The sequence below is a fragment of the Durio zibethinus genome, chromosome 6, assembly GCF_047325235.1.
Source record: "Durio zibethinus cultivar Kanyao isolate XHJ-2024 chromosome 6, ASM4732523v1, whole genome shotgun sequence".
NCBI lineage: Eukaryota > Viridiplantae > Streptophyta > Magnoliopsida > Malvales > Malvaceae > Durio > Durio zibethinus.
In genome coordinates, this window is record NC_143167.1 from 31,790,595 (window position 1) to 31,801,584 (window position 10,990).

Below are 10,990 nucleotides of genomic sequence, written 5' to 3' on the forward strand. Positions count from 1 at the left end.
TAGCTTTCGCAAATGGAAAGTAATTTTTTATCAACAAATTACTCTATTTTATATCCATAAATGTTAGTAGTGAAAGAAACAATTTGTTTGTATTATCTTGTTTTAAAGCCAGATTGACCAGTGTTCTTTGACCAGTACAAGAAAAAATAAGTCCGTGGTTGATTACTCCCTCGTATTACTTTTACATGAGAACAAATGAATATTTCCTTCTTTTATTTTTCCAAAGTTTCTTTGTTTTAGTTACTCAATGCTTGCATTTGAGGCATTGAATAATCACAGCACATCGAATGATCTCAGTATTCTGATTTGATTATCCATTTGTGATCTTAAATGATAGTAGCTGATAATCATAATACATGTAGCTTGTTGATCCATTACTGAGTTTCACTGACAAAGTTTCCGTTAATTAAGACAAACTTTTTGGTTCATTATATATGGACTAGTAATCAGGTTTCCAGGCAGGGGATTCCCAGAAATCCCCGGAACCTGCATGATAAAGATCCTCCTAAAAGCTTGATTGCTTCCATGTTCTTATAATCTTTGCATGCTATTCTCTGATTCCTCTAAGTGTCTTTCTTGTCCGGAAAACCACTGAACTGTTTTACGCACTATTGGTAGCCAAAGCCTCCTAATTCTCTTCTCTTTTGCACCACTTACCAGTGAAATTTGGTTTTTGATACTGAATTGCCTGAGCCTTGGGAAGACCGTAATCTCAGACACTGATCTCTTTTCTTCATGATTCATCTTTGATGAATTTGATTCATTATATGTAACACAAGGTATGTTCAAACTTTAACATTCCTATCAATTATGTTAAACTTGGACTCAAATTTTCTCTTCTTCTCTAATTAACCTCTTCAATCTGCTTACTCGTTGATAAATCGATAGAAAATCTTCTACTATTTGATTCCATTGACGTGAATCTTTTGCTTGATATAACATTGAGCACTTCGGAGTTCAAGGACAAGAAGTCTGATGGACTGCCATCGCTCCAACGATTCTTTATTACAACATCAGAAACAATTATCTTATGCTTGAACTTATGCAAGAATTTTCTATCATCTTCATTACTACCACCACCTTCTTCAATCAGTAATTCTTGATTCTTACCCTCTTGGATGCTGCGGAAGCTGATTCCTATATTAAACCTTGATGACCCTTGAACTTGATCGTCCTGCTCCCTTTCGACAAAGAGCTCAACATTTGGATCTTCAGTTAGATTTGAAGGGTTCCGAGATTATCTCAAGCTGTTATTGAAACAATTTAGGTCTCTATAATCGAAGTTATACCTGCAAAGAGGACAGGAAGAGCGTCTTTCTAGCCTCTGGTCTATGCAGTTCATATGAAATGCATGCTTGCACTTGGGCAAAAGTCGAAGAACATCTGAATCCTCAAATTTCGATATGCAAACTGCACACTCTAGGCCTTCTTTTGACCCCTTAAGTGCAGAGAAATGGAAAAATGGAATTGATTCAATTATTGTTCCATCGACTCCAGAAAATATGGGACTTGATTGAGAAGGGCCATGAAAGTTTTGATGATGTGTAGTGTGGCCAAAATTATCAACCAGGTTTGCATGACAGAATTTCAGGTAAGCCAGGAGGAGAAATATTAAAGATAACATTCCTAAGAAGATTCCGATTACGAAAGAGGTGCTTGGGTGGAAAGGATGAAGGATACCCGAGTGAAGCTTCGCTGCTTCTTGGGCTCTGACATGGAAGAATAGGCCAAAAACTAGGATGACAATTGATTGATTCATCGGGCGGTAAGCAAAAATGGTACTGCTAAATTCTCCAATTGAAGGTTTTAATGTTTAGGCTGTTCTTTTTTTGTGCCCAATGGGTTCTAAATGGGGAGCTATTTTGCTTTTGTTGGTTTATGCTGTCCTGCTATCTCTTTTATCAGGTACCAAAATGCCAGTTTATTTAGGCTTCATTTTGGAGCGTGGTGGGTTACAGTTTCTTGGTTAGGTATGCAAACCAAATTTTATAGTTTCTTGCTGTAACTTTTAATTATTGTTACTTGGGAAAATCTCTCTTGTAATATAATTTATTGTTTGCCGAAAGAGATGACAATTCCTGGTATATTGGCCATATAAATGGTGTATTGTTGTACAATAACTCTTAACTAAAGAGAGATGCAGCTTCTCAAAATATTCTCTTATTGGTCTTTCTATTCTTTGTTAAAGTCATATTGCAGCTTAACTTACCAAAGGTTCTAATCTCTGCAGTCATAGATCAGGACTTGCTGCAAGCCCGCAAATTTTTAACTAGAATTAATAATAATTTTTTTTTTTTTTTTTGTGAATGAGTACTCTATTAAGTACATTTCGGCATAATCTATAGAAAAGTCAAATATTGGAAAAGCCAGCTGATGGTCCCATGGGATTTTCTTTCTCTTTTTATATTTCATGATAAACTGTAATTGCACTTGAAAGAATTCTGATTGAGGGAAAAGAAGCTTAAATCATTCATTAGAAAATCTTAAAAGACTGTAACCCATATATTTTCTTTATGTTGAAAAACCAGGAAAATTAATTTGAATAGACTAGCACTCCAACAGTAACTATTTCTCACAATATTACAGTAATTACCAGTTTATGATTTCCATTTTCACATTCAGAGTGAAGGGAATTTACAAATGTACAATGAATAATGCATAGACTATTGACCATCTGGAAACTTTTCAAGAAGGTCTTGAATTGACGTAATTTGACAAGAAATTTACTAACATTGATAAAGCAAATCAGTATCTCATATATTTAATCTTCGTCTATTATTCTCTAATCCCTCCAAGTGTCTTTCTTGTCCGGAAAACCACTGAACTGTTTTGTGAACTATTGGTAGCCAAACCCTCCTTGTTCTCTCCTCTTTTCCACTATTACCAACCTGTGAAATTTGTTTTTGCATACTGAATTGACTGAGCCTTGGGAAGATTGTTATCTCAGACATTGATCTCTTTTCCTTGCCGTTCATCTTTGATGAATTTGACTCATTATAGGTAGCGGAAAGAGAGCTTGAAATGGAATCGTTCCCATCAATTATGCTAAACTTGGACTCTCTTACTTTCTAAATCCTCCTCAAGCTTTTCGCTCTGTGTAATCGTTGATAAACCAATTCGAAATCTTCTACTGTTTGATTCAAATGAAGAAAATCTTTTGCTTGATATAACACTGAGCATTTCGGAGTTCAAGGACAAGTCTGATGGACTGACATCACTCCGTCGATTATTTATTACAACATCACAAACAATTATCTTATGCAAAAATTTTCGATGATCATCTTCGCTACTACCTTCACCCTCTTGAATCAGTAATTCTTGATTCTTACCCGTCATTGCTGTGAAAGCTGCTTCCTATGTTAAAATTAGATGACCCTTGAACCTGATGGTCCTGCTTCCTTTCAACAAAGAGCTAATGATTTTGATCTTCAGTTAGATTTGAAGGCTTCTGAGATAATATCAGGCTGCTATTTGAATGAGTGAAACTCTTTAGGTCTCCAGAATCGAGCTTATACCTGCAAAGAGGGCAGGTAGAGTGTATTTCTAGCCACTGGTCTACGCAGTTCATATTAAATGCATGCTTGCACTTAGGCAAAAGTCGAAGAACATCAGCACCAAGAAAAAACAAAGTCGAAGAACATCTGAATCCTCAAATTTCGATATGCAAACTGAACAATCTTGGCCTTCTTTTGATCCCTTAAGTGCAGAGAAATGGAAAAATGGAATTGATTCCATTATTGTTCTATCGACTCCAGAGAATAAGGGACTTGATTGAGGAGGGCCATGAAAGTTTTGATGACGTGTAGTATGGTCAAAATTATCAACCAGGTTTGCATTACAGAATTTCAGGTAGGCAAGTTAGGGAAATGTACACAACATTCCTAAGGAGATTCCCAGGACTAAACTTTTGCTTAGGTGGGAAGGACGAAGGTCATCCGAGTGAGGCTTAGCTGCTTCCTGCGCTCCGACATGGAAGCATAGGCAAAAAAGTAGGATGAGAGCAATTGCTTGATTCATGGGCGACAAGCAAAATTCATGCTGCTAGTTGCTAAATTCTCCCATTCGAGGCTTTTATTCTTAGGCTGTTATTTTTTGTGCCCAGTAGGTCCGCAAAGGAGGAGCTGTTTTGATTTTGTGGGTTTATACAGTCAATAACTTTCCTTTTATCTCTTTTATCAGGGGAGCATATGACAGTTTATTAAAATAGGTATGTTTTCATAAAAAGGAAGGTTGACCCTTGACTTTGATCCTTATGTTTTGATCTGTCATTCCTATGTTTATTTCATGATCTGTAACAAAGAGAGGTCCAGGAAATTGCTTCCTGCTGAATACCAAATTCTCAAATATGTCTCTAGTTAGTCTTTCCATTGCAGGTTAGAAGTCATATTGCAGCAGTTACTGATCAGAGATTCAAACTGCAGTCTCAGATTAGTATTTAAAACTTGCCTTGGAGAACCTTGCTACTACTTTTAACTAGAATGAATAAGCCAAATTCTTCTGGTGCATGAGTACCGTATTGAATTTCATGTGGACATAATCAACAGAAGAGTCAAATTGAAATTTTGCATAGATTGGCATATTAAATTATGCATAGCCAAGTTATGCATGTATGTAAAGAAACGTTCACATATATCATAATAGTGTGTGCAAAGATATGTATAGTTGGTCATTAAAGTTTTTCAATTTCCACAATGATTAAAATGTGTATATTTTCAATCCAACAATAATATAGTAATTACCGGTATATAATTACCATTTTCAAAACGAGCAGGTCAAATTATTCCTAGCTGTATACATGGATATGCTTTCCTGCCCCATTAGATCCTTGTGGCCTTCCAGCAGAACCTACAGCCACTGCAGTAATTCATATTCTCAATGATCTAAATACTATTGATACATTTTATTTTTGGTACAAATGAGAATAATGAGACTTGAGCTTAAACACTCTACTCTACTCAAACTTCATCCCACTCTTGGCACTTGCGAATTGCAAATTTTGAATTTGTAACTAAGAATGGGATATACTTGTTAATATTTTGGGATTCAAAGAGGGAACTATCCTCGTAATCTCGTTTTGCAGTAGCATTGGCATAAAAGCTCCATGGAAACCGTATGGAACTCTGAATGGCAATGTGATTTTGGCTACGGGCTCGCCGGAGAATTTCTTTGCTTCAATGATAAGAGCCTGCACACAGTGAAAAACGATAACTCCTCTGTTCGATACAAACACTTGTCAAATGGATATAGCTAGCAACTTAAACTCAACTTACTTGAGATATATTTGCATCTTCATTGTGAACAAAAGTGATAACCCAACCATCATCTTCTTCAGCACTTCCTTCTTTAGGGACGAAGGCAGCTCCAGTGCCAAAAGTGTTCTCCTCGAACATATAATATTCTACCTTTATCAACCCTTCTACTTGCTTTTCTCTCTAGTTTCAGTGTAGAAATTAGAATATTAGTTCACCAATTAATAAATGATGAAAAGGAAGACAAAAGAAGTTTTGAGGAACCTAATCAAATACCAAGGAAAGTTCAGTTTTCTGCTCTTCAAAGTACAGCTTGGCAAGACCTCCATATTTTGCCATGCCTGAAATATTAATCAGATCAAAGGATATCATATATAACATAACTGATATGGAAAATTCCATTTAAGGGGACTAATATTATGACTACCTGAGGCAGAACTTGCAATACAATCACGTACTTGGCAATAGCCATATTTGTTCTTAACACCTACACAAGCTTTATTAATTATAGGAAAATCCATGGGAAATTCAGACCCTGTCAGATTTCTCTCCTTTATATCGCCAGTTCGCATGTTCATTCGCCATTCGTAAGGACGAGGAAATACTAATTGGTCTTCTGACACCGCTTCAGTACTTCCTTCATCAGTAGATGTTACGGGCCTGAATTTTTTTGAAAACCAATCGAATTTATTGTCTCCCTGATCAGGCCCTGGTATTACTGAGTCAAGAGCTCTGCAGCCCCACATCACTACCTGTTCGAAATTAATGAGGTATATGGCCATTTTCACTGTAGAGTACATTGAAAAAGTTAAAATATGCTATAATTAGAGCCATTAGTTACCTCATCATCGTCCTCGAAACAATTGAAGAGATGAAATGTGCAATTCCGTTTCACCTTAAACCACTGAATGGAATCTGCCTCACCATAGCGAGGCATTACACCGATCCTTGCATCTCCTTCTTTTTCGTATTTTACTAATCTACATGTCAAGATTCGTAAATTTTAAAAGAAAAACATTTTTAAATGAAGAAAAGGAAATTCCTATAATGAATTGGACAGGAGGACTCACTGGCCACCAAGAACAAGTCTGTTCAAGTCTATTGATAGAGAGTGGTCCATAAATACATTGTACCTGCAAAAGCAAAATCCATGCCAAGTTTAACAAGTATTCAGAAGGTAATTTCAAACTATGATGAAAACTACTAAGTTTACCTCTGTGTAACTCCAATCTCATGGCATAGGCTGCACCTATTGAATTTCAGATCCGCTCTGTGTAGCAATTTCTTTCCATCAGCTGAAGAGAAATGAACACAGATTAAGTAGAAGGTCGCCGGGCCTTATTAAAGCGTACTTTATCAAAAGAAGAATATACCTGAAATTACTCCCACTTCAACAAATGGCCTAGTTGCATTAATCCCCATGGTAACTAGTTCCCCTGTGCCTGGAGCTTTCTGTTGCATAAGAAATGATCTTAGCAAAAATCATACAATCCACAGCAAAGTCAATATCCGGAATAGTTTCTGTAGGGAAAGTGAAGAACCGTGGGATGAGAGGAAAATGGCCTATTCCAAGCTCCATTGATATCCCAATCATGCAAAGTCTCTAGTGTGATGATGTTGACCTCTTGAGGTTTGTGATTTTCTGCAATTGAATAAATCTTCCCAGCATGCTCGAAAACATTGGTATTGCTGATTTGTTTGTTTACTTCACCAAATCTCAACTGAGGAAATGTTAATAAATCAAAGACTTATAAGCCAAATCTTGGAGAAATAGTAATGTTTTTATTAGCTATAAGGAACAGGAGATGCCGTTTTCAGAAAGATGTATCTTATCTGAACATAACCAAAGAAAAAGAAAAAATCTAGCTCTAGGAAAACAGCTAGTTTTTTCAAATTAAAATATACCATGGTTTCTAGTTAAATACTAAAGATTCCCACTACGATTCAAAAGTGGGCTTATTTTAATTTAGGTCACCATATGGCTAACTGATTTGAAAGAACAAAGTTGGATAAGCCAAACCCACCATGTTAAGCAAATAAGCAGACAAAATAGCCGGCGAATCCCCTTCTATGGCAGGAAGGAAAGACGGCTTGTTCCTTTGTTTTTCTAGCTTGAATGTTTCTGTTTCAACGTGTCTGTTCTTATAAACAACAGTCCAGCTCCCATCTAGGCCTTTGCTGAAATATAAAGCATGAAGCATTCCTTCTCCTTCAATCCAAATGTGATTTGACATACCAAACATGGATCTCGTTGATTTTAACGCTCCAAAAAGGGGATTTGGTCCTGCAATAATTACAATAACAATTAACAGATTAAAGCTGGAAGTCTATTACTTATCCAAGTTTCATTTACTAACCCTTTCACGGAATTTATAACATCAGCTAATATTTGAGATATGTTCTAACTATAACACCCAAAACGTGCGCAAAAAATTAATAATATTAATAACAATAAGAAGAAAGTACTGGATCATCCATTAGCCCACATCATGGCATTTAAATTTTGGAGTGTAATGAGAAGCATAAACTGTGAAGAACAAAATAATATTCCCCCACTTCAGAATACATTGGCAAATGGCTAGTTCATAGGCAAAGTTCACTTGATTTTATAATTTCTTGTTGAATAGAATAATTATTCAAATTTCTCCGATAACACTCACAATTAAGTATGTAGAACCAACTTAGCCTTCAGTCAATGTTAATTTTAGTTGGTGTCCTTAGAGAAGTCTCGCTAGATATAAAATGCCACATAAAACACAGCTGGCTCTCCGATTTTTCATCTTAACGGGTACCTTGGCTTGAATCCTGTTTAGTATTAGTAATAATTAAAGATACTTAATCTTGTTTTACTTTGAATTTATGGCTTAATTGCATTAAAAAAATCTTCATATATTCAGACAATATTTTAATAATAAAGCGATTATATCAATAACAAACCATTTCTTATGTAGACACCCTCTGGAAAATCATCTGGAATTTCTCCTTGGATGCTGGTAACTTGAACAGCTTCTTTCAACTCTTGTACCGGAGCAAAATTACTCTGGAATGAAGCAGTTGGAAAATGTTTTAACTAATATTTTAGTTACATATTTAAGCATAGAAAAGCTTATATATATACCTGAGATGGAAGCAATGGCTGATCAACAAACTCAAATACAGAATCAACAAATGCATCCAGTAACTTGACAGAAGTGCTCTTGACGGCTTCGGAGACATGAACATCTATTCGCAAGGGAAGTTGCTGTATCTCTCTTAAAAATGGCTGTCCAAAAGATACATTCAATATATATAGTATCAACTTCTGTCCTCTATTGAGTTGTTTTTCAATATTCTAGGATAATTTTATGATCTTCAAAGAAGTTAGCCAAAAATGCAAATTAATTAACAATCACTTTCCCTGGAAAGAAAATCTATGAATCAATGAACAACATGGCTTTGTAGTAGGAGAAACTGACCTTGAAAGCAGAGGAGACTGTGGCCTTGAAATGATCAAAATTGGGCGATGAGATGGAAGGTTTTTGAGCAGAACAATGCACATGAACCGGCAAACGAAAAGATGCCATCTGATCTCTCTTCTCTTTTTCCTATTATCCATTAATATATAAGATGTTTCATCCACATAAATTTGGAAGGAAACTTGTTAAGTATTTTTTTTCTTTGGTGCAATATGTCCCCATGGTATCGTTTGAGGTTCAATATATATCAAACCTTTGAAAGAACTAGATAATAATTAATTACACAAATTACAGTATCGATACTTACAATTAAAACTGTCCCCGGAACAGATATTTTTGTTTTAAAAAATGATTCGAGGAGTGATTTTGGATTGGGTAGTATGGTTCTTAAAGTTGGTTGCATATATTTATCTTTTCCTCGTTTTTGTCCATCTTTCTGCCTCAACATTATCTATCTTTCTCTCTTTCTGCCTTAGCATTTATTGTTTTTTTAATGTTTTAGCGCGAAATTTAAGAACGGCCATGTAAAATGTAAGCACATCTCTACGATCGCATTCAATTTTTTTCTCCTTTATTTTTTGTATTTTGTAGAGTTGCCTGCCAAATTTTCTTTCATCTTCTTTCTGAATTAAATTTTTTTTATTGAGATGTTTTATTTTTGGTTGAAATTTTTTATTTTAGACTTGAATTTTATATAATAACATTGAATTTATTTTGACTGTTTGATTGATGAATTTTTTGGGATAGGGTGTGCTGTAAAATGTGCTTTTGTTTAAAAATTCTAGTTTTTAATTCAAAAAAGGAGAATATGAAGAGAGTTGCCTTCAAAGAGGCATCTTTACGTTGTGAGATGCCTCCAGACAACTCTATTCGGCTGACTGTATTCAGGACATAGATGCAATTTGGAATATGCTATGTTCTTTAATTTGAGCTTGAATTTGCTTCAAATTTCCCCTACGACACACCCCAAAAAAAAAGTACTACCACTTTTGAATATAATCACACCATAGTCCACGAATTTTTAAGTATCTATAATGAATTTATATTCAAAATTATAAGTATTTTTTATTAATAAATGTTAATTTCGAGTACAGACGAATTCTTTCAAAGTACACTATAATATTATTATTAGTATTATTTTTACTACATATATATATATATATATTTATATATGGTTTGATATCCCAAAAGTCCAATGACCATAATAATGAATGGCATGGGTAGGGATGGCATCGGGTCGGGTTATGCTTCACTAAACTCGAAATCGACTTGATCCGAATTTTTTTAATATTCGAACTCGACATGATCCGATAATATGTAAATTGTACCCGATTCGATCCGATCCAAAATTAATAAAAATATTATTTTTTAAATATAAAATATTATTTTTTAAATATAAACATTTAAAAATATCATTATATAAATATATATAAATAATTAATTAATTAATTAAAAAATAATTTTTTAATAATGTCGGGTCGGGTAGGGTCGAATTTTAGGCATACCCGAATCTGATCCGACCTCGACCCGAAACCCAAAATTAAAAAAAAAAAAATTCGACCCTATAGGGTTGAGTTGGACCGAAACCCGTCGGAAACGAGCTTGATTGCCGTCCTTAGGCATGGGGCGTGAGATTACCCTTCTTAGCATTTCACAGAGGATCGGACGTAGTACAACTGCCGGCATAACGGGATTGTGATTGAAAAAGAAATTTTATCCATTCCTTACAAAACTAAGAGAGAACAGCAATCAATACTTTTTTGTTTACGTTGAAAAAGTGAACAGAAAAATTCCAAATGTATTTGGAATCCAACAATGACAAATCCCAACCAAAACTTTTGATAATAATTGCACGTAGATGCTTTGATTTGTTGGTTTTTTTTTTTTTGTCTCCTTCTCATATGCATCTCTTTTTATCCACTTTAATTTATCCGTATTGAGCTTCGTAGAGGGTTTCTCATGTGATTATTTTTTAACTGATTCATATGTACTTGCTGAAAAACATAATGTTTTTCTGCCATTGTGATATTATAGTAACAAATCGGACTAATTGAAAAAGAAAATTCTTCGCATTGTGCTTTCCTGTTATTTCGATAAGTTAGGTCTTTTTTTTCCATAACTAAGGCTCCGTTTGACTTTTATTGGATCTCCATTTAACATTTAAGTAACTTAAAAGATATATTTGATATACAAAATTATAATAAAATATGATAAAATTATATTATGAATAAAATTATATTAAATCATATCATCATGTTTGATTAAAATAGTATAATTTATTTATTG

The 10,990-nt window shown here is 34.6% G+C and overlaps 2 protein-coding genes and 1 pseudogene across 2 annotated transcripts; all 3 read right to left on the reverse strand.

Moving 5' to 3' along the window:
• Window positions 1-531: 531 nt before the first annotated feature.
• Window positions 532-2,054, reverse strand: LOC111284459 (E3 ubiquitin-protein ligase ATL42 pseudogene; annotated as a pseudogene).
• A 699-nt stretch (window positions 2,055-2,753) lies between these two features.
• On the reverse strand, window positions 2,754-3,828 carry LOC111284460 (E3 ubiquitin-protein ligase ATL42-like; the record flags this gene model as incomplete). The annotated part of the gene is made up of 4 exons (XM_089761597.1): window positions 2,754-3,045; window positions 3,086-3,347; window positions 3,487-3,616; window positions 3,649-3,828. Coding segments are annotated over 4 exons (864 nt in total), but the record flags the coding sequence as incomplete, so codon positions are not given.
• Window positions 3,829-4,909: 1,081 nt separating this feature from the next.
• LOC111286193 (carotenoid 9,10(9',10')-cleavage dioxygenase 1-like) lies at window positions 4,910-8,812 on the reverse strand. The gene is made up of 13 exons (XM_022876031.2): window positions 8,705-8,812; window positions 8,368-8,511; window positions 8,187-8,289; window positions 7,274-7,533; window positions 6,791-6,970; window positions 6,623-6,701; window positions 6,463-6,544; window positions 6,320-6,382; window positions 6,091-6,229; window positions 5,677-6,001; window positions 5,526-5,590; window positions 5,271-5,432; window positions 4,910-5,185 (listed from the first exon to the last, which is right to left on the reverse strand). The coding sequence occupies exons 1-13, from the start codon at window positions 8,810-8,812 to the stop codon at window positions 5,009-5,011; spliced, it is 1,887 nt and encodes a 628-aa protein (XP_022731766.2). The 3' UTR covers window positions 4,910-5,008.
• Window positions 8,813-10,990: the final 2,178 nt, after the last annotated feature.